Source organism: Narcine bancroftii, chromosome 11 (genome assembly GCF_036971445.1).
Source record: "Narcine bancroftii isolate sNarBan1 chromosome 11, sNarBan1.hap1, whole genome shotgun sequence".
Classification (NCBI taxonomy): domain Eukaryota; kingdom Metazoa; phylum Chordata; class Chondrichthyes; order Torpediniformes; family Narcinidae; genus Narcine; species Narcine bancroftii.
This window is the reverse complement of record NC_091479.1, coordinates 83,320,658-83,345,355: the sequence shown is the minus strand read 5'-3', so window position 1 is coordinate 83,345,355 and position 24,698 is coordinate 83,320,658. Positions and strand designations below refer to the sequence as shown.

At 41.0% G+C, this 24,698-nt stretch overlaps 1 protein-coding gene across 10 annotated transcripts in view; it reads right to left on the bottom strand.

The window, feature by feature from the left end:
- LOC138746046 (coiled-coil domain-containing protein 91-like) overlaps positions 1 to 24,698 on the bottom strand; it is a 132,832-nt gene that overhangs the window by 78,828 nt on the left and 29,306 nt on the right. For 3 of the 10 annotated variants that reach the window (XM_069903766.1, XM_069903764.1, XM_069903765.1), the window contains exons 2-4: positions 19,760 to 19,827; positions 12,863 to 12,906; positions 10,005 to 10,083 (exon numbers count right to left, since the gene is read on the bottom strand). In XM_069903766.1, coding sequence (XP_069759867.1) covers positions 10,005 to 10,083; positions 12,863 to 12,892 — 109 coding nt within the window. In that variant the 5' untranslated portion in view covers positions 12,893 to 12,906; positions 19,760 to 19,827. Of the gene's footprint in view, positions 1 to 10,004; positions 10,084 to 12,862; positions 12,907 to 18,715; positions 18,734 to 19,759; positions 19,828 to 22,126; positions 22,145 to 22,214; positions 22,324 to 24,698 lie in introns of those variants that run through there. The other 7 variants (XM_069903763.1, XM_069903768.1, XM_069903767.1 and 4 more) reach the window with 7 other exon arrangements.

Genomic DNA, 24,698 nt, shown 5'->3' with positions numbered 1-24,698 from the left:
ACACCACAGTTGTCGGCAGAATCATAAATGGCAAAGAGGAAGCAAATAAAAGGGAAAAAGAGAAGCTCTGGGTGGTGTCACAACAACAATCTTGCACTCAACATTAGTAAAACCAAGGGGGTTGTTGTGGACTTCAGGAGCAAGTTAGGGGAACATGAGCCAGTCCTCATCGACTGTTCTGTAGTGGAGAAGGTCAAGAACTTCAAATTCCTAGGTGGCAACATCTCCAAAGATCTGTCCTGGAACCTCCATGTTGACTAAATCATGAAGGAGCTCCACCAGCAGCTATACTTTGTGAGGTGCTTGCGGAGATTCGGTATGCCACCGAAGTCTCCGAAAACCTCTACAGGTGTACTGTAGAGACCACAGATTGGTTGCATCACTGTCTGGTAATGGGTGCGCCAAATCTTGGGACAAGTAAAAACTCCATAGGGTTGTAAACTCAGCCTGCGACATCATAGGCATCAGATTCTACTCCATCGAGGACATCCACATGAGGGAGTGTCTTAAAAAAGCACCCTCTATCTTCAAAGACCCCACCACCCACGCCACGCCCTCTTCAATCTGCTACCATCGGGTAAGAGACAAGCACTCAGCGGCACAAGGTCAGCTTCTTCTCCGCTGCCATCAGATTCCTGAATAATCAATGAACCAAAGATACTGCCTCACTTTTTGTGCACAACTACTATTACTTTTAGTTTTTATATATTATTGTAAGACAATTCATAAAGGTTTGCACTAATGATGCTGCAAAACACCAAATTTCATGACTTGTTCCTGACAATAAATTCTGATTCTGACATCAGGCTGAAACAATGAGCCTACCTGATCAATCCTGCCAATGCATCTTAATCACGAGGAAGGTCTGGGTGTAGCTGGGGAATACAAGAATGGTAGCCATGGAGCCAAAATTACCAGAGGAAATGAGATCAGTGTCTGGGAGTGCTCTTGCCTACAGTCAGAAGAGACTGATGTTCACTGGTGGGGTCATGGTCCAGAGGATGGCTTTGCAACAACTGACATACCTTACTGTGCATTCAAACAGAGAAAACAAACATTGCAGATCAAAGAGAAAAGGAATGTTTTTTTACACATAAAGGATTATTAGCACAAATACATCAAGCCCATAGATAGAAGCCAACATATCACCTGAAGGGTCAGATTCACACAAATACAAGCGTTTTAAACACACAGTAAAACGAATATTGCAATTCCAGTTATTAATTGGAGCCACAGCCTCATTCCTTAGCCAAGACCTCTCCTTGATCAATTCTCAAGAGAAGTAGTGAAATAGGACCAGTGTGTTTTATTCCATGATTCTTTTACTAAACCAACTGCACTGAACAAAAAAATCTAGAACAAAATTATTGCATAAATGAAGATCAACTACCTCACTCTTCCCTTGGGAGGCCCCAAACACTCCATTGTTCCATGAACTCTCATGATCTATTCATTCATTGGTAGAACTTGTTGAATGAAGGATAGCTAGAACACCAGTTGTTCCTGCTCTCTTTAACTAAGCACAGTCAAATTATCCATTTCCAACTCAACATGCGAATTGGATTTTGGCTTAAAGTTTCAAATAAAGGAAGGAACATCTGACACTTAATGTTTCACTGAAATATTTATGAATTGGAGCAGGGCTTCAAACTCTAACCCTCACATGTCCATCACCCTTCACTAGCTTTCCAATCCTCTACTGGCCCTTCTTACTTCCCCCATGCTCCTCTTTACACTGGCCATCTCTCTTTTCCATCTTTCATGTTGATGAAGGATTGCAAACTAAAACATTGGCAAAGCCTTCCCCCATCCTCCCACCCCACCCCCTCTCCCAGCTGCACTCCACCCACTGATTTCCAATGACTAGGCCTACTCAGATTCCAGCCTTTGCAATCTCGTATCTCCAGTTCAAAACACCTGCTCAATGTACCAGATAAACCTACAATATCAGTTACTGCATTTACATTTATACCATTGTGTGGTAAAGTAAATATAGTACAATACAGATTATCCAAAATGGTCAGGACCGGGCCTATTTCGGATAAACGCTTTTTCCAGATAACTGGACATTTTTTTTAAAACAGCCCAGTAGCAACAGCAAATCACTTGTATCAATATTTAAACAACAAACAACAAGGGAAGGCTTTTTAAACATTAAACATGTTTAATTCACATCCCTACTGGTGCTGCTGATCCCCGGTAGGCTTCCCAGGCCAGTGTAACACTCACTGGTGAGTCGGCAGGCTCCTGTCTCCACGGTCACTGGACGCCTGAGTCCAGACCCAGAATCCTCCCCTAGGCCTATGAAATCCAGAGCGCGTGTCCTGTAGTGAGCCGAGGAAGGAGGAAAGGTGATAGGAGAGAGAAGGGAACGCCACTGAGCCAGAGGTCCCGCTCCTGCCTGGGAGGCCACTCTCCTTCATGACGCCAGAACAAGGGATTCTTCCGACCGCTTGCGGCTGGGAGACAGTGGCACACAGTTTGAGAGGGAGAGTTGGAGAGAAAAGTCAATAGGGGAAAGTAAAGAAGAAATGGAAAGAGAAAGGGGAGGGATGTTCCTGAAATGAGAACAATGTTTCTAATTTCATGTCAAATGATTTTTTTTTTTCCAACCTGTGAAGCCAGTTCAGCTCCGAAAAAATTTTGGATAAATGAGGATTTCAGAGAATCCAATTTTGGATCATCAGGGTTGTATTGTAGTTGTTTCTTGAAATGCAAAATTTAAATCTGAAATGCAACATACAGCAGATTAGAGGGCACTTTTTTCTCTCTACACTTGCTGGACATGTCCAACATTAGGTTTATATTTGTTACGTTAATTAACAACAAAAAAAAAAATCAAGAAAAACTGCCTAATTTTAGAGCCAGATCACAGATATATCAATCCAAAGATCCAGAACACTACACAAAGAGCAGGTAGACCGAGGAGATTCCAGGCGAGAATAGAAACAATGAAGGATACCCAACAGCAGTGGCAGGGCCTAAATTAGTGGTTCACAAACTTTTTTGCACTGCCACCCCCTTGGCTCCCAACACCCCCACCCCTCCCCCCACCACACACACAACGAACACACACCTCTTTCTTGGTATCAGGTCTACTGCAAATTTAAAACAGCAACTAATCTAACACTCAAAACAAGTGCATGTATATAACAAGCTTTGAGTACAATATCCAATTTCTGCCGAGGGATAGGTAAAACATAAAGACATCCAAAGAGTTTTTGAAACTGGACAGAGATTGGGGTAAGTTTGGGCAAATATGGGTGGAGACGCCAGGGAATTCTGATGCTCTACAGTCAACAAGTCGGCAAGCAGCGGGTTACGTTGGTCGGGGAGGGCGGGTTTTGTCAGTGTTCCAGGGGTTCAGCAGAGGTGAGAAACACAAAATGAGTTGAGTTGAGTGCAAGGGTGGGGTGGTGGAAGGGTTTCTCCTTCCCACCCTCTTCCTGGGAAGAGCTAGCGAGGAGAGAGAACCCCAGGGCTGAAAAAGTCGGCAATCCCAGTAGAGGGGGCAGCAGAACAGACAAGATGACCAGGAGCAAATTGAAGCAGCAGTGAAACTGTAAGGGAGCAGAAGGCCCCACAGTAATCAAGTGGCCTCTCGCTTGCTGCCCTCAAGAAGGTGCTGGAGGACAAGGGCTACGATGTGGCACGCCCCTTTTTTCCTCACTGTTCACTTGGATCTTTCCACCACCTACAGGAGTGGGGGGAGTGGGGGGGGGGGTGGGCCACACCATCCACTTTTGGAATGACTGGCCCAAATGATGTAACCTGATACAAAACCAAATATGATGCAGTATGAGACAGCAAAGCCTCACTCCCAAATGAATTCAATGCCTTCTATGCTCTATTTCACCACCAAAACAAGAACCATTGTGCACCCCATGTCCTCTGAAGATACTATTTTCAGAGGATGACATGAGTTGCCTTCAGGAGAGTGAATCAAAGGAAAGCAACTGGTCCAGAGAACCCAATCAATTACTGAACATCTGTGCTGACCAACTTGTTAACATAATCACAGATATCTCAATCTGGCAGGATATGGCGCCCACCTGTTTCAAATAGACCTCAATCGTACCTGTATTCACCAAGAATGTGGCAATGTGCCCTGTGTATGGGGTTTATAAGTATGTATGGGGTGTTTAGGGAGGGGTAGAACTTTTGGTGAGATGGGGGCCTGCCGTGTCCTATTCAGGCAGCTCGTCCACCTTTGGTCACCACCTGACACTCAGCTCTCACCTGTAGCTATAACACACGCAGTGGCCACACCTCAGTAAACTGTCTCAGAAGATGGGCTAAACCAGGTGAGGGGAGCTGATGGGTCTTCGACCATTGGTGAGGTAGGGGATCTGTCTATTCCACCATGTGAAGTCTGACCCTGGCAGACAAAGGGGAAGAAACAGATTAATGGTCCAAAAGTCAAGAATGCAGGCACAGCAGGCATTGTGGAGCACTAAGAGCATGACAAGATACTTAGACGGCCTGGTCATCCACTGCAGCAAGAGAGGTCTCCAGCCGTAACGGTTGTCCGTGACACTGGATCAAGGTCTCTTCTGCCGAGAGTGGGATCGCCCCTGTGCAACAGCTGTTCCACTTAAAACTCCATTACGCACAAGTTTCTGTTGTGATTCATCTCAGTTAATCTGTCTAAACAACTACTGACCAGTGGCACTCACATCAACAGTCATCAGGTGCTTAGAGAGTCTGGTGTTGAAGCACATCAGCTCCTGTCAGAGTAGCTACACAATTCCACTCCAATTTGCCGATTACAACAACAAGTCTACAGCAGTTGCATGTTACTGGATCTACAGAGTTCTATAACAACTGAACAATAAAGATGCATACATCAGGATGCCATTTATTGACTACAGTTCGGCATTCAACACCATAATCTCCTCAAAACTAATCAGCACACTCCAAGACCTGGGCCTCAATACTTCACTGTGCAATTAGATCCTAGATCAACTCACCTCCAATCCACAATCAGTGAGGATTTGTGAAAATATCTCTTTCAATCTCCATCAGTACCAGGGCACCACAGGGCTGCATTCTTAGAGCCATGCTCTACTCGCTGTATACCTTTGACTCTACGGCTCACTACAACAGTAACATCTACAAGTTTGCTGACACCATGGAAGTGGATTGTATAAAATACTTTGATGAAGGACTCAAGCCCAAAACGTCTGTTATGTATTTTTATATTCGTTGTCTCCGCTCCATCCTCAACATTCATTGGAGCGCCTTCATCCCTAACGTCGAAGTACTCGAGATGGCAGAGGCCGACAGCATCGAATCCACGCTGCTGAAGATCCAACTGCGCTGGGTAGGTCACGTCTCCAGAATGGAGGTCCATCGCCTTCCCAAGATCGTGTTATATGGCAAGCTCTCCACTGGCCACCATGTCAGAGGTGCACCAAAGAAGAGGTACAAGGACTGCCTAAAGAAATCTCTTGGTGCCTGCCACATTGACCACCGCCAGTGGGCTGATATTGCCTCAAACCGTGCATCTTGGCGCCTCACAGTTCGGCGGGCAGCAACCTCCTTTGAAGAAGACCGCAGAGCCCAACTCACTAACAAAAGACAAAGGAGGAAAAACCCAACACCCAGCCCCAACCAACCAATTTTCCCTTGCAACCGCGTCTGCCTGTCCCACTTCGGACTTGTCAGCCATAAACGAGCCTGCAGCTGACATGGACATTACCCCTCCATAAATCTTCGTCCGCGAAGCCAAGCCAAAGATAAAGGTAACATTTGACCTGCTGAGTTTCTCCACCATTGTGTTTTTACTTCAACCCACTCTGTCGGCAGACTTTCGTGTTTTATTTCTGTATAAAAAGGGGCAATGAGTCAGCAGACAGAAGGGTAATTGAAAACCTGACTGAATGGTGTACTAATGTAAACCTCACTTGTGGCCACATCAGCAATCTCTATGTGGAGCAGATAAATCAATATAATGGACAGCTTTTCTTTGGCGACAAACTTTTAGTTAACATTTCAATATATAGCTGAGCATATGACATAACTACTTTGTTATATTTTTTCAACATACACAATACTAATCAGATTACGATCACCAATGAACATGAAGACTTTTTTTAAATGCAGGAGTAAAAAAAAAATACAAGTCAGTGTTGACCAAATACCCCAATTAACCTATAATCTTTATGTTTTGAAGGGCGGGAGGCAGCAGGAGGAAACCCATGCAGAAATGGGGAGAAAGTACAAACCCCTGACAGAGAGCACCAGATTCAGACCTGGGTCACTGCGCTAACCTCTATACTAACTGTGCAGCCTGTTAAACAACATTGCTAAGAAAACTATTTTTATTCAGCGCATTGTGATCAATAACAATTAATGCAGAACTCAATAGATCTTTAAGAGCAAGTTATGGTGAGTCACTGGAAAAGCACCAAACCAAAATTATAGGAATTAATTTAATTACACTCCCTACACATCTCACATCCTAGTCCAAGAACAAACATTCAGAGATGATAACTCCGGAACTCAACTCTTGAATATCTCTATTCAAAATTGATGCCCATTTTCCCCATTTACTAATTCAATTGAAATCAACTGAAAAAGATCTACGTTCCATAAATGTGAACTGACTACATGCAACCATGGAGCATTTTTCATTTGTATTCACTCCTACTGATATTTGATCAAGATATCCTGTTCAATGTTTGTACAAGTTAACTTTTGGCATAACATTACTTAAAAAGAAATCCAATGCCCAGATTGCATGATACCTGTATTTTTAAATGATACAAAGTCAGCAGAAAATTGTTCATACTGAAAATAAGTATTCCCTCAGTTATATCCAAAATTATTCCAATAATAACTGTTTCAACATACATTATCAACAATACTATCTCATTGGTTTCATTCTGAACTATATAATGCTTCATGAGACAGACTTGAATAACCTTTTCTTTCACACAAAAGATTTGTACCAACATTGACTGAGATTGAAATATTGCCAACTAATTCTTACTACGTCGTAGGTGTACTCTTATACACAAACCTTTTCAGGCTTGCCCAAGCTTTATTTTCAAATAGTAGATGGGTTAAAAAGTTAGATACCTTAATTAATAAAAAGCCATTTTCACACACAGTACCTACCAATAGATTTCAATGTGGTTAAGTTGAAAAATACCACCCTTTTGAAGACATCACAACAGATAAAAGAAACTGATTACCATGTATTTCAGCGGATGAGATGACACTTGAAAGACCCAAATAACACCACCCCCCCCCCCCCCGCATTGTACAGGCCAGATACAAAAACAGTGACCATAAAATTCTACTGAAAATACCACTTGATTGGTTCCATAACCCACCCAGACCCAAATTTTTAAGCTATACATTTTCAATTATCCAAAAGCCTCTTTACCAAAATTGTCTGTTTTCTGCAAAAATTTTTGGTGGTGTCATGACATCACAAGTTTAAAAAAAGTTGAATTATTTTTACCTGTCGTGCTTAAGTGAGACTTTGATGTGCTGTTGGCGCCATTTTTAATCCAATTAAATTTTATTTCATGCTTGAAAAACCTTCCCTTGTTCTTCGTGGTTTATGCTGATGCTACTGGGCTGGGATCTGAGTGGGGACCTCTGGCTCCTGGGTAAGTTCCGTGACATCGGTAGGGAGATGACACAGGTCCAAGCGGGGACCTCGGGCACCTGGACAGCTTCACTGATGGCGGTGGGGAATGTTGGGATCAACAACACCTAATACAAGTATTCTGCTGCCTAACCTGGGCTACTTAAAAGCACTTCTCAGATATCCAGAAAATGCAGTTAACCAAAATACATCCGGTCCTGAGCTGTAGTATGCACAATTTTTATTTTGCACTAAAATTCATTACCAATGTGGTGTTTAAATTTTTTTGAAAAATCACACACATTTAAAATCTTTGAAAAATCACTAGCTTCATCGTCTGAGGCAAAGAACTCGGCAAGCACATCTGGAGTCTCACTGTTTGCACTGTCATCATATGGGTCACAGTCTGAATCCGGCTTCGCCGTCAATGTCCCACAATAAAACATCCTCCATACCCTACATTGCACGAGAGACAAGGCACTTTTTGGAAGATTTTTAAACTGCTTAAGACAGAAGTGAGCAAGAGACTGATACGTGAATTCCTTTTTGATGGTACTTCACCCACCTACTGGCCACGCCCACCAGCTCAGTCAACATGTCATACCAGATCAATCAACACGCATATGTTAGCGGTATGTTTGGGGGTCGTATGATACCATCAATTTGAGCTAAAACCATGAAATGCAGACTGAAATTAGGGTCTTGTCTTATTTGGAGGTTGCTTTATCCACTGAAATATACGGTACCTTCTCAATGGTCCCAATTGCATCTCCATGACAGCAGAGCAATGTGAAGAATTTAACACTATGATTTCCCAAATGTGATTGTTATCAAAGATTAAGATCTTCTCTGAACAAGGGGTGCTTGCCACCATTTTCTTTTTTAAATGCATCTTCTACAATAAGTTAAGAACCCATACATTTACAGGTATATTTAAAGGGTGGCACCAATTGAATGACAAACTGCAACTCAAATTAAGTCACTCCTTTGTTAATTCTGCTTTTATTTATTACCTGTACTGCTGATCAGGAGGTATCAATTTACAGTGAGGACAACTGAAAATTATTTCAAATGTTAATATTGCTTAACTACTGGCCTGTCATCATCACTTTAAAATTGATTTACTACAAACTATTTACAAAACACACACAAGGTCTCCAGTGTGCAATTTATGAGAGGAAATTGTAATATACAAACTATATTTTAGTGCTAATTACATACAGACTTTGCAGTCATAGACTTAGAGTCAGAGGTATGCTGCACAGAAATAGCCCATTGGCCCACCTTCTCCATGCCCACCATGTTGCCACCTAAGCTAGTCCCATATCCCACTAAACCTTTCCTATCCATGACTAAATGGCCTTTAAAATCTTTTTATTGTACCTGCCTCTACTACTTTCTCTGGTTGCTCACTCCATATCTGTCTGGAAAAAGTTGCCATTCAGGTTCAATTTAAATCATAACTCTCTCACTTTAAACTATGACCTCTAGTTTTGAACTCCCCTATCCTGAGAAAAACACTATTTACCTCATCTTTGACCTTCAGGATTTTATCTCTCTCCACAAGGCCACTCCTCAGCTTCTTATGCACAAGGGGGAAAAGCCCCACCCTATCCAGCCACTCATTCTAACTCAAACCTTCCAATCCCAGTGAATTTCTGTATAACTTCCAACATAATAACATCTGCCTAATAAACTGAGTGACCAGAAATCCACAAATATTCCAAATGTAATCTCACCAACAACACCCTCACTCCTGTACTCAAAGGCAAATATGCCAGCTTGCCTTCTCACCATCCTCTCTATCAGTGTCAGTACTTTCTGGGAACTATGTATCCCTTGGTCTCTGTTCTACACCACTCTCAACTTGCCATTTACTGTGCAAGCCCTGCACTGGTTGAACTTACTGATGTGAAACACCTCAAACTTGTTTGACTTAATCTCCATCTGCCATTACTTGGCCTATGACCCTTGATGATCTAGATCCTGTAGTAATCTCTGATAACTTTCTTCATTGTTCACCATTACCAATTGTAGTGTCATCCGCAAATGTACTAATCATACAAAATAGATATTGTCATCCAAATTAATACAGATAATAAAAAAAGTGGATCCAGTACAGATCCCTGTGGATCACCACTGGTCTTGGCCTCCAATCCAAAGAGTAACCTTCTACTACCACCTTCTGACTCTATTCATCATGCTAATTTGATATCCAATTTGCTAGCTCACCCTGAATTCCATGTGATCCAACTCTGGAAACCCATATTTCACATATACATGCTTTTACAATAAAGTTAATCAGCTTCCCATTTACTAATAAATAATTGAATTCAAATTCTATTCAAATCGGGTTTATAAACCAGAGAGTCAGAACCAATGGATCAGTAGGCTTTTTATTTACCTGCAGAAAATGCTGCCCAAGGAATGGCTGGAGAGACTGACTGTGTTCCTGTTTCTCCATCTTCAAAGTTCTCTGCTGCCTGAGCATTTTTGAAAAAAAAAAAGAGTTTAATTTGGCAGGACTAACTTATTTCCAAAGCATATTTAATAAAAGAATGAGTAGTCATCAGAATTTGTTCAGAACAAAAAGGCAGACCCAAATGAAAGATGAGAAAGTGTTGGTAGAAGCAAGCTTGAGGCTGACTTAAAACCTATTTTATAAAACCTCCATCTGAATACAGTTAGGCATTTAAATGTTCTACAGTCCTATCTTAATGGGATGTTTCATCCTTGAATAGAGATGCTCATTATGAAATAAAATTTCTCCTCTTCAGTCCCATTAAAAACTAGCTATCAACCTGACCTCCAAGCAGTTGCCAAGACCAAGTTTTATTCTCCCAGGAAATTAACAACAAATGAACCAAAAGTACAAAAAGGAACTTCAGTCTTGCACATCAATAATATCATTTGACGCAACACTAGCTTCAAGACATAAATACAATATAGAATTTTATATACCGAAAGATTAATATTAACACAAATCCATCACAAGCTCATTTTCTGCAACACTTTTGCTGGATGCCCTGAGTTCTTCAGTCTTGTGGTAGTTCTGCCAGTTTATGTGGCAAGAAGCATTTTACAATAATCACAAACAGTGGCTGTGACTGAGAGGATCACTGAGCAAATTGAATTACGAGAGATACATCCACTATGCCTGTTTTCCGATCAGAACGAATGTAAATGCAGTTGAACGCTGCCTGAACAGACATTATGCAGAGCACAAATCGATAGTGAAATGTTGAATTGAGCATAAAAGCCAAATGTGACTGAAGTTACAATTTGTGGACTGTAATTAGTAGAAGTTGGCCTTGACAATTAACCAGTTTCCCCAAATCAAATCGAAAAAAAATCTGCTAAGACCCCAATCCAAATTCATTTATTATCATATGTACATTGACACAGTTAGTTTTGTAAGCAAACTAGTAGATATTTTGCACATCATACAAGTAAGATAGTATAAAAGTGCAGAGTTACAGAGAGATCAAATGGTATAGATCAAAGGCAACATCACTATTTTGGGGTTCATTCAGGAGTCCCATAACAGTTGGAAATAAAATGCCCTTGAATTTGGTGGTGCATGATTTCACTCACAAGAACCTTATTTGTGACAGGAGTGGGGGATGGGGGAGGAAGAAGAGGCAAAAGAGTGTGATGATTTCTTCCATAAGGAAATGGGAGTTTTAGATTGAGTCAATGGAGGGGAGGGGCATGTCTCATGGTCATGTTCATACTCTGCAAATTCTTGCAGTCTGTGGCAGAGCAGTACCCACACCATGCAATGATGCACCTTAACAGGGTACTTTTAATGGTGCACCTATAGAAGTAGTCAAGAGATGCTGGTAACATGCCAAATTTCCTCAAGCTTCTGATTAAGTCAAAGCACTGATGTCCTTTTTTGGCCATTGCATCGACACATGTAGACCAGGATAAGTCACTGAATATGTTCACCACTAGGAACTTCTTGTTTCCAGCTCAGTACTGTTGATGTAGACCAAGGAATGAGTTCCACCCTTTCTCCAGAAGTCTATAACCAGCCCTTTCGTCTTGCTGTCATTGAGGGAGAGAGTGCTATCCTGGCAACAAGCCACAAGTTCTCTTCTGTACTCCACATTGTCATTCCACAGAGTACCGCTAAAATGCTCATGTTTGCATCTATTGGGAATAAATGTATTATTTTCTTTTTTAAATAGCAAATAATCCTTTTAAATAAACAATCTAAGCAAATTATTTAAATGGCCGTTTCAACCATGAGCAGAGAATGGACTCAAGGACTAAACACAAAAGCCATTTTATACCCACGTATGAAAGTTATCAGTCTTGTTTTGAACCTTTAGTAAGTAAATTAAATACAGTGGAGGCCAGAAGGTTCAACTTGATTGGCCAGGTGTTTGTGGTGTTATGCAAAGTTCTGTGAAAGATACCACGAAAAAATTTGTTCCAAGTCCACATTCTAACAAGGGTCCATACAACACACAAGGGGTTGATGAAAAAAAGGAACTTTTCTTTAAAATACTTTGTATATTTTGGCATATCCCACTTTCCTCCTTGGGATCTTGATCAGATTCCAGACTAGTCTAAAATAATGAAGGGTTTTTCTCTATTGAAATTAATTTTGACAGTTTGAACTCTCTATCACTGTGCATGAGCCACACTAAAATTGTCTAAGAGCTAGAGATTTAATCAAGTGGTTACAAGGTAGTTAATATTTACAAAGAAAAAGAAATTCCACAATAGTACACTAAAGAATGGGGAGCAATGACATCAACGTAGCAGAGAAAGAAAGGTTTTAACAGTGTTCTTTTTGAAATGTTGTGCATTAATGCCAAAAACATTCAGTAACAGAGAAGTAAGTGGGTTCCATTGCTGGTCTCCTTTGATAAGCAAAGAGACCACACAAAAAAGCAAATTACACCATATATAGGAACTTCCTTAAATAGAAAGAACACAAAAGGAAAAACATTTGATTCCCTTTACAAGCACCCAAAGAAATCACAATTCACCTGATCTTGAAATGCAACTATAAAGAGGTCTTTTCTAGCAAATTTGAAACTAATACTGTGTACCAGTTTATTCTGGGAACTGCAATCAGTTTGCCAAAATCATATTTTAAATTTCATGGCCTTAAGCTATCTGAGATTTTTATTCCCATCTGTCCAAATCAAATTTAAAATACAATTCCAAAACCAAACCAGAGTAATCCACTACAATCCACTCAAAGCTGAAAAAGAGCAAAATATGAAACTGCAAATTTTAACATACCTCAAATCCTCCAAATTCATCATCATCCATCCTTCACCATGAACCTACAATAATCAAAATATAGTAACATGTTACAATAATATTGTATACCACAAAAAAAACAAGATGACAAAAAACACTTTCTGTTTTATTTTAAAAGTTGGGGTCCTTTTTCTATTCTGTACTCAAGTTTTGGAGTAATTTTATAGTGGAAGCAGTCAAATTATTTTGACTTAACCATATAAAATAATCAGAGCAAAATCATGCATATTTTCTCATAAATGATAACAGTTAAACACTTAAATAAAAAATTCAACTCCAATTGGTGCGACTATTTGCTTTGAAATGACAAACATTTATGGTTTTTTTATTTGAACAGTTACTCCATTGTTCAGTTTCATCCACCCTCAAATTTATCAATCCACAAAGAATAATTATAGCAAATTAAAATATGAAGAAAAAAGGTGTTTTTAAATTCCACCAACACATTTCTAAAAAAGGATTCTGAATTATATTGGTTGCTCTATTTTAGATTCAATGCACTATTCCAAATATTGAAACAGGGATGAAACAACAAACAGCTAATGAGAGCAAGCAGCTACAAGATGGTATCCAGCAAATTTTAAATGAAAAAATATCCATTGCTGCAGTCAGACATTGCACATACAAAAATGATCATGGATGAGAACGGTCATAGCTTAAAGAGTTCAAGGCAGTTTGATAAAACCCAAACAACTTTATCTGCCTCAATTAACTCCTTCCACCCCCACCCCCCCCCCCCCACACTCCCACATGAGGTACATGGGGCAAAGGATCAAAACTACAACAGACCTCAAGATAACCATGCAAGTCAAAGACAACATCGCTCCCTTCCAGACAGACTGAACATCTTACATGACCAGTTTGAGAAGAAAAGGCAGAATAGATTCTATCCAGCTGGAGGCTTGACTAACCTTTACCTTTACTGTGCAACAAGTTCAAAGGAAATGCAAAGAGGAGCATCTTCGTCCAAGTTAGCGAAGGAAGCATTACCCTCAAATTCAGATGGCCATAGAAATTCATCTCCATGTGCTAGAGGAGATGGTAGAGGTAGGTATAATTAAAACATTAAAAAGGTTTTGGCCAGGTATATGGAAAGGAAAGATTTGGAGAGATATGGGTCAAATGAGTTTGGCTTAATTAGGCATCTTGGTCTGAATGGAGATGAAGAGCCAGTTTCTATGAACCTAACATTTACTTCATGATGGTATCTATGATCCTATTCAACAGATCAAGAATAAAGCCAATTTCAGTGAAAATTAAAGATTAGAGAGAAAGAGCACAGCCCCATTTTTTCTATTTTTCTCAAAACAATGCTGCATCTTGCCATCAAGCTTCCTCATGAAATTAAGCTCATGTCCAGACCTAATGGAAAACCATTGAATGTACAAATACTACACTCCAGATCCTAGGTTACACCAACCACAGTAAGCAGAAGTGCTATTTGGCAGTGACACTCAGACGCTGAATTTAAAGCCATCACTGATTTGCTCCCTTGATGAGATTTTTGTCAGAGAAACAATATACAGATGCATTGAAACTCTTATTTGCTGCAGCCAAACAGGTACATAAGATACAATTTATACTGTTGCAGTTGATGTATTTGAAGAAGAATCAGGTTTATTGACATGAACATGTGTCACAAAATTTGTTGTTTTGCAGCAGCAGAATTATGCATTACAGGTGCAAAAATTGCTGGAAATTACATTTCTATAAATACACGATTTAAAAATAACTAGTGCAAAAGAGGAGGGGAAAATGAGGTAGTGTCTGTGCTTCATTGTCCATTCAATAACCTGATGGAGATGGGGGAGCTGTTTTTGTAACATTAGGTGTTTACCTTCCGAGTCCTATACCTGATGGTAGCAGTGAGAAAAGAGCATGGCCTGGATGGAAAGGGTCTTTGATGATGAAGGCTGTTTTCTAGAGACACTGCCATTTTTAGATGTCCTTAAAGGAGTGGACTAATGCCCATAATGGTACTGACAAAGTTCACCACCCTCTGTAGCTTTTTCCTATCCTATGCATTGGCACCTCCATACTAGAAAGTAATGCAACTGTCAGAATGTTCCCCATGGTATACCTGTAGAAATTTGCAAGAATCTTTGGTGACACACCAAATCTCCTCAAGCTCCTAACAAATTATAGCCACTGGCAAGCCCTCTTCATGATAGCTCCACCATAATACATCAGGGCAGACAAAAAAAATTGTAGATAGATAAATATTCACTGTTAGGAGCAAGGAAATAAAAAGTGATGTTTCAATAGTGCAAATAGATCTTCTTTTGGTGGTCCCAGAATAGTCTATGTTTAGGGTAATATGGGGAGTTTCAACAGCCTTACAGCTGTTTGATAAAAATTGTTCTTGAACTTCGAGATGCTGAGCCTCACATATACCTTCTATCTGAAAGTACCAGTGAGAATAGATTGTGACCAGGATGAAGGAGGTGCTTTATGATGTTGGCTGCCTTCTTGAGGCAGCATCTCACATATATATTTTCAGTGAACAGGAGATCTGTGCCCATGATGGACTTGGCTAGCTTTGCCTCATTCTGCATCCTTCTGTGAACAGAGGCACTTGAGTTTCTAAACTCTGATACAACCAGTCAGGTTACTTTCCACAATACATGGGTCAAAATTTAATAGAGCATTCAATGACATGCTACCTCTTCTCAGAAAATAGAGGCCTTGGTGTATTTTCTTCATGATTGACTTAACATGCTGGTTCCAGGAGAGGTTTTCCAATATGTGGATTCCCAGGACCTTGAAGGTACTAACCATCTAGTCAATAAAGTATGTGGTCCCTCAGCCTCTACTTCCTAAAGTTTGCAATAAGCTCCTAGGTCTTGCTGACATTGAGAGCAAGATTGTGGCTCTGACACCACACAACCAGATTCTTGATCTCCATTCTATATTCTGACTAGACATTTCCCAATGGTGCTGTTAACAGTGAATTTATAGATTGTGTCGAAGATAATCTTCAATCATGAATGCATAGAGAATAGTGCAGGAGGCCAAGCATGCAGCCTTGAGTCATCAGTTTTGATGGTCAGTGTGGAGGAGAATCCACATTGATTGGGTCTGCTTTGGAGGAATTTGAAGATCCAGTTGCAAAGGGATGAACAGATTCCCAGATTCCAGAGTTTCATTGTCACACAATACAAGGAAGTATCTTGCATTCCACATCTGCACGGCAAAGTTTCTCTACCAGCCTAACATATCTCAATACTAAAAGATAAATCATAGAACTAATGATGAAGCCCCTGTTTTGAACATTCTCTTAATTTGCAATGCAATATTCAATGTTATTTGTGCCCTTTCTTGACTTCATCATAAACAGACTGTAGCAGCATGGGAAATATTTTGGAAGCTGCTCTTTCACTGGGACAAATCTAATTAATGAAAAAGATGATTTATAACATTCAGTTTTATGTTTAAAAATGGATTCAGCATTGGATTGAAAAGTGTGTCACTTTCCCTCAAAGACTGGCAAAAGCCTGGGTATTGGGGACAAGGTGCTCTCCATGATGTGACAGTCACCAGAGTTATTTTCTGTTGCATCCAAGATCCAAGAGAGAATGCAGCCCAAATCCATCAGACACATCCATAGACAATGGAGACAAAAATCATACCCAACATCACCCTTGATCTGACAATGACATCAAGCTGTGCATGGAACCAAAGTACACAAAGAACAAATGTCACTACGTGCTGAATGTCTATCTATCCCTCCTTTGCCAGAAAAAGCCTAGCTTTGTTGCTACAGGGATGACAGGAAAGGACACAATGGATCCTGTGGGTCACCAAAAAGACTGTAGCTTGACTGGTAATGCTAGAAGCCTTCCTTGTCAAATCCTTTCTGCATAGTTTGACTCTCACCTATAATGCATGCTACCCCAAGACGGATGCGACGAGCATGCCATAATTCCCTACCTCTTTGGGAACTGTGCATTTGCAAGGAGATTTGAAAAAAGGATGCAAGAGTCACTGTTGAGATTGTTTATCTCAGAGTAACAGAGGACTCTGTTGCTCCCAGTGACATACTGAGATGAAATCAAATGCTGCTGGAAGGTCAACAATTCATGTTATCTGCACAATGAGAGGAGCCAAAATACTTGACTAGTTACACTACCATCAAGAACACCTCCTGAGCCACCCCACACCTGCTCTTCAGCAAGTCTGATTACCTGGCCGGACTTCTGCTCCTAGCGAACAAGCTTGCAGCACCAGTGGTGACGATGTTGAGGGAGGTGGGGGAGCGCCTTCAGGGCTGTTTTGCAACAGTAGAATGGACCATATTCAAGGATTAATCTTCAAACTTGAATGAATATGTCACGCTGTCACTGACTTCAAGACCTGTGTGGATGAGTGTGTGCTCATGCATACATACCATGAGTACACCAACCAAAAGACCTGGATGAGTCAAAGGATTTGCAACCTGCTGAGGGCTAGGTCAATGGTGTTTAAGACCGCTGATCCAGATCTCTACAGGAAGTCCAGGTACAACCTAAAGAAGGCTATCTTAACAGCAGAGGCAATTCTGAGTGAATCTAGAAAAAGAACAGAAACTCGCCAGCTATGACAGGGTTTACAGGCCATATCTTAAAAGGCGAAGATTAACATCATAACTTGCTGTGATGCATCACTCCCCAATGAACTGAACACCTTTTATGCTCTCTTTGAACAGGAGAATTCAACTGGACCAATGAGAATCCCTGCAGAAGCTGGAAACTCATGACATCTATCTCAGAAGCCAACATCAAAACATCTTTCAAGAGGCATGAAGCCATGGTATCGCATCTGATGGGGTACTAAAAAGCTGTTCCATCCAACTAGCTGGAATGTTCATGGACATTTTCAATCTCTCACTGCTGCAGTCAGAGGTTCCAAACTGCTTCAAATGGGCTTCAATCAAAAGTGAGCTGCTTCAATAACTACTGACCACTTGTGCAGGTCTAGAGTACAGCCACTGATGCATAACGTGCACGCGCAAGCCAGTCACCACTGATGATGCATCTGGAGTCACATGCGAGAAGTGTGAGAGATGCGTGGGCTGGAATGGGGAGTTCGAACTGCGGGGAATTTATGCGCGTGCGCGGGGTCTAGGGAGAGAGAAGGTAGTTGTGAAGGGAATAATAAAATGTCAACACCATTTTTTTTTTACTGAAGAATGAGTGAGTCTGTTCTTTTAATGGTTTACTTAACTTCTATCTGGCAGTCACCACACCCCAGTGTGATGAAATGCTTTTTTAGGCTGGTCATGGCCAGAATTAACTCGTACCCAAGTAAAGACATGGACCCACTGCAATTAGCCTACCACCAGAGGAGATGAAATCTCAATGGTTCTCCACTCAGCCCTGGATCACCTGGACAACAGCAACACGTTCATCAGGCTGCCTTTGATCGACTACAGCTCAGCTTTCAACACCATCATCCCCTCGGTACTGGTCAACAAGCTTCAAAACCTGGGCCTCTACATCTCCCTCTGCAAATGGATCCTTAACTTCCTCTTCAGAAGATCATAATCAGTGCAACTCAGGAGCAACTTCCCCTTCTCGCTGACAATCAACACAGGCGTACCTCGAAGATGTGTGCTTAGGCCACTGCTCTACTCTCTCTACACCCATGACTAGAGTGGCGCTAGGCAAAATTCAAATGCCATCTACAAACTTGACACCATGGTCATCAGCAGAATCACAAATGCCAATGAGGAAGAAAATAGGAGTGAGGTAGATCAGCTCGTCAAGTGGTGTCACAACCACCACCTTGCACTCAACCTTAGCAAACGAAAGAAGATTGTGGATTTTAGGAAGGGGAAATCTGGAGAACACAAACCTGCCCTCATCGAGGGGTCAGCAGTGGAGTGGGTTGAGAACTTCAAATTTCTTGGTGTCAATATCTCTGAAGTCATCATGTCAATGCAATCACGAAGGAGGCTAGCCAGTGGATAATCTGAATTAGGAGTTTGAGGAGATTTGGTATGTCATCAAAGACTCTTGCAAATTTCTACAGGTGTACCGACGAGCGTATTCTGACCGGTTGCATCACTGTCTGGTATGGAGGTGCCAATGCGAAGGACAGAAACTGGCTACAGAAGGTTGTAAACTCAGCCAGTAACATCACGGGCATTAGTCTACACTCCATTAAGATTATCTACAAGAGGCGGTGTCTTAAGAAAGTAGCCTCTATCATCAAGGACCCTCACCACCCAGGCCATGCTACCACCTGAAGACGAACACGCAACATTATAAAAATAACTTCTTCCCCCTCCACCATAAGATTTCTGAACGGACAATGAATAACACACTACCTCATTCTTTTCCCCCTCTTCTTTTGCACGAACTTTTAAAAAATATTTTACAAAAAAAGTAATTGTAGCAGTTTTGCACCTGTAATGTACAATTCTGCTGCTGCAAAACAACACATTTTATGACACATATTCAAACCCGATTCTTAAACATACTAAAAACGTGTAGGCCTTCTAGTACAACGAAATGTTAAAAGAGAATGCTGCCACCTGGCACATTTCAGCCTTCTGGTGCATGTGTTAGGGTTGCAACTAATGCAGAGGCTTTGAGGGGAAGGACTGCCGTTTAAGGTCCTTCTGCCACTAGTCTTTGAAGAGGTTAAATATTTAGTTGAAGTCTTCCAAATATTTGGAGTTTATCTCCTCTAAGGAGGCAATGAGCGGCAACAGTCCACCGAACACAGAACTTACCAACACAACCAATAAAGCTATGAATGTATTAAATGAAGAATATTCTGAAATTCAAGAACGCCTTACACTTTTTTTGTCTTGCGTATATTTTATGAATAAAGTTAATCAAAAAACAAAATTTTTATCTATTAAAAGTGAGGTAATTTGGCTGAAATACTCACAACCTGAGGAGTCTTAACTTTGAATGCGCAGAGGGTATTTTCTCTTGTGGGTGAATCTAGAACTGTGTCTATTCAAAAATAAGGAGAAACCCAATGAATGCAGAGTGGAGGCAAAAAAATTCCTCTCAGAGTGACTTTGGAACTTAAAGTACTTTTAAGTCAAAAATAGATAAATTCTTCATTAGTCAATGACAGGTTACCAGGAGCAAGCCAGAATGCAGAGGTGAGGTTACAATCAGAACACCCATGATTTCATTGAACAATTCAGCCAGCTCAAGGGGCCAATTATAACTTCCTCATTTATATTTGCAATTTTATGGAATTTAATCCAGAAAAGGGCGAGGTAATACATTTTGGGATGCCAAATAGGACAAGTATAATAAATGGCAGAGTTGCCGGAAATGTTGATGTACAGAGGGACCTTGAAGTGAAGTGCACAGCACTCCAAAACAAAAGCCAACACGGAGAATTTGTGAAGAAGGCATTTGGCATGCTTGCGGAGGCACTGAATTGGGATGTCACGTTGCAGCTGTACAAAACGTTGGTCAGTCTTTGTTTGAATATTAAAGTCATGGTCATTATATAACAAAGACATGATAGAATTAAAAAGGGTGTCAAAGTGATTCACTGGGATGTTACCTTGAATGGAGAGCTTTACATTTAAGGAGCGATAGAATAGCTGGGTTTACGCTCAGAAGATCACAGTAGGATGAGGTGTGATCTTATAGATAGAGGTTAAAAAAAATTTGGAAGGGTATAGATAAGGTAGATAGTCTTTTGTCTCAGTTGGAGAAGTCTAAAACTACAAGAGATTGGTTTGGGATAAGTAAGAAGAAGAAATTTAAACACAATCCAAGGAGTAGGTTTTTCCCACACAGATAGAACAAACTGTCAGAAGAAATGATAGATACAATTAAAGTATTTAAAAGACTTTCTGGCAGGTACAAGGCAGATGGGCCAAATATCATCAAACAGAATTAGCATAGATAAGCATCACATTCAACACCAGTGATTTGGGCAGAAGGTAGTGTTTCTGTGCTGTACAACTCTAGAACTTTAATTATAGCATAAAGCCACTTGAGAATCCCAAGCCCACCTGTAGATTTAAACAGGTTTTCAGCATTAAAAAAAATGCTCTCACAAATAAATGGGAATGATTTTAATTTGCTAGAAAACATTGAGAAAATTATCATAGACAAGTAATTGAGTCAATAGACCTTAATCCAATTTCCTTCAACAAATCTGTAGAACTTCAGTGTACAAGATAAAGCATTTTAGTCTATGGTGTCTTGGCAGTTCTGTTAGATGGTATTAAACCTCTAGCCCCTTTTTCAATTTCCCAACTTCTCTTTGAATGATGCAATAATCTCCACCACACTCCCTGAGGAAATATGTTCATGGTTCAACAGATCACTTGCAGTTTCTATAAATAAACTACAGGCAATAGAACCTTTCGTCACTGTTCAGAGGAAGTTGTTTAGGTTTACTATTGGAAATTTTACGTAACAAATCCCTAACCTGAGGGACAGCTGGGCAATTACAAGGCTATGAATTTCAGGGTATTGCTGAAAGTTGTCGAAACCTGAAGTACTGATTAATAGTCTTATTGGATTTGGCTAATGATAGTTATACTCTTTGCTTCTAGGATTCAAAGACAGTGTCAACCAGTCCTTTATAAAATGAAGTCAACTATGTTTAGAAATAAAACATCAAACACATTATTTTCTCTTGTAAAACGCCAAAGTCTGCAGCCACTGTGAATGACGTGAAAACACAATGCTGGAGAAACCTGCTGACTGCCTGCAGCATTATCCTTCTACATTATTTCCAATAATCTACCCACTGAGAGAAGAAAGGCTGCAAATGTGCACATCCCACAAACACATGTTACCCGTGTTTACTCTCCGCTGAACTTTAATCAATGCCATTTTCGGCAAAGAAGAAGACTCTGTGTGGTGCAGGAGCTCTCCAGAAGTGACAAGGAAAACCACCGCCTCCCTGGGCCTCCACTGATGCCAACGCAAAAGCTCATGTCCCAGTCCTCCACCTAGCTCTGATCAGACTGAATCCACCCCCCCCACCAACCACCCCCCCCACCAACCACCCCCCCCACCAACCAACCCCCCCCCACCAACCAACCCCCCCCCACCAACCAACCCCCCCCCACCAACCAACCCCAACCAACCAACCCCAACCAACCAACCCAACCAACCAACCCCAACCAACCAACCCCAACCAACCAACGCCAACCAACCAACCCCAACACCCCCCAACCAACCAACCCCAACACCCCCCAACCAACCAACCCCAAACACCCCCCCCCCAACCAACCAACCAACCACAACCCCAACCCCCGAACCAACCAACCCCACTCCTCCCCCAGGGGGCGCTGGCAGCAGCTGGAGGTCACTGCCGATGGCCGGTCCAGGTGCTTGGGGAATGGCTGACCCCTCACCTGTGCGCTGGCCGCCGACAACCTGGCGCTCGAGCCACCTGGCGCTGGAGCCACCTGTTTCCCCCGCCGCCGCCGCAACAGCGCGCGCCCTCTTACCCGGAAGTGCTTGCAACGTAGCCACGCTGCACCCATTCCATGCAGAGACGCGGCTCCGAGCTCTCGTTTTCTTTTGAAACGGACACAATCAAGTAAAGAGCCGAAGCAAAACAAGCGCCTAAAAGTCACTGCACCCCCTAATGATCCCAACCACGAGAGGCAGGTCTGTGCGATGCTCTAAAACAAGCTTCCTCACAGATGACAAATGGGAATTGCAAGGGATCAAATTGGGCGTCTGAAACGAAACCCCAATGTAACATAAGCGAGAGTTTGAATACAAATGTGCACAGAAATATGGGTCTGCATTTCTCGCTTTCTCAATTCAGACTAAGGATCTTGGACCTGAAACGTCAATCATTTAACTCGGGACAGATGCTGCATGACCTACTGGGTATTTCCAACACTTTCTGTTTTCATTTCTCCACGAATTTTCTCCCGATCAAAATTGTCGAAATGGGGATTCAGTTTGTCCCTGCCTTGTTTTGGGATACGAGTGACTCCCATGCTCCCTCCCTGAACTCCTTTCTTGTCCTAAGATTGGCACCTACATACCACGCAGTGATGCAACTAGCCAGAATGCTCTCCATGCTACACCTGTACAAGTTTACCTGAATCTCTTCAGACACCTCACAAAGTATAGTCTTCTTTCTGATTGCATCAACGAGGAGGCTCCAGGATAGATCCTCGAAGACGTTGACACCCAGGAATTTGAAGTTCTTGACCCTCTCCACTACTGAGCCCTCGATGAGGACTTGGTCATGTTCCCCTGATTTCTTCCTGAAGTCCATAATCATCTCCTTGGTTTTGCTGGCGTTGAGGGTAAGGTTGTTGTCATTATACCATTCAACGAGCTGATCTATCTCCCTCCTGCATCATGTATAATTGGTTTCTTCTAGCAATCATTTTTTTTTTAATGGATTTGGGTTTTTTGGGAAGAGGAATTATTTTAGATTGTGTTATCAAAGAGCTCATTGTCTTTTTCAATACTATAAGCTTCAAAATCTGATCAGTGTTTTGAAAATCAAGAATCGGTACAGAACCCAAGAAATTTTTAAAAATATAAAAATTTATCTGGGATTACTACCAGGAAATTGGAAACCTCATAAAATATTTCAGGGTCTTAAAGTCTTAAAGCTTCTCTTGGGAATCTGTTCTCTATTTCTTAATTCAAGTCAGCATAGTAAAGTTCTGATTTGATAACCAGGTTGGATAATTTGACAATACCTTTGTGAGTTTAATCCATTAGCTATTAATTATTGCACATAAATTCCTTTCTGGAAGATATTTATTTGCTTGGGTCCTGTTTCTTACTTCACTTAAATTATTTTGCTCCTCCAAATATTTGGTCACATTGTTGTGAGCTTTTAAGTACCTCTGATTCATTCACCCAGTTCACATATTCTGCTCTATTAATTGGTGTAATTGCTATAAATACTTCAGGAACCCAATTATCAGCTTAGATTTTGGCAAGTATTTTATGCTTAGTAAATGATTTACTTAACTATTGATCCTTAGTCCAATAAAATAAATCATATCCTCTACAAAAGAAAGATAAGCATGAAAAGTACAATTTCAATTCTTATCATTTATCACTTAAATCTGTACCTGTCAAGCTTCTAGCAAGGCAATTATTTCATTGAATATTTCCACTGACATCCTTTATTCAACAATTTTTCAATGAGAAACATTACATATTTAAATATTCTCAATCTTTCTGCTACCTGGAGACATTCCTAATATGCAAAATTTGCCAATGCCTGCATTTTATTCTCAACTGTATGAAATAAAGATGCCATCGGTGTTTCTCAGCTACTTTTTTATATGTTCGTCTATCATTCAGTAAAGGTCATTGGCATGAGGTTGAAAAATCGTTCTTAAGTTAACCTAACAGAATCAGAAGAAAGCATTTTTCTGCAGCCTATTCTCTTATGCCTTAAATTCCCTTCCTTTCCACATCCTTCATTTACCCAAAGTTTCACATTCTCCCATGAAATAAAATTTTTTGTTGTAATGATTGCAAACGTCGGACAACTTTTGTAAGGAATAGGAGCAAGAATAATGATAGGGCCCCCAAAACCTGCTTCATTGTTCGAGCATCACGGTTGGCGAGGCAGTTACACCAACACCTTTACAGCACCAGCAATCAGGAGCAGACCTCGATTTGAATCCCGCGCTGTCGGTAAGGAGTTTGCATGTCTGCATGGGTTTTCTCCAGGGGCTCCGGTTTTCTCCCACCCTTCTAAAATGTACAAAGGTGTAGACTAATGGGGTCTATTTGATGGATGGCATGGACTCGTACGGGAAAATTAGCCTATAAACAGTGCTCTATGTCTATTTTAAAAGTCTAGTATACAAAAATTACATGGAGCCAAAACAAATAGACATAGA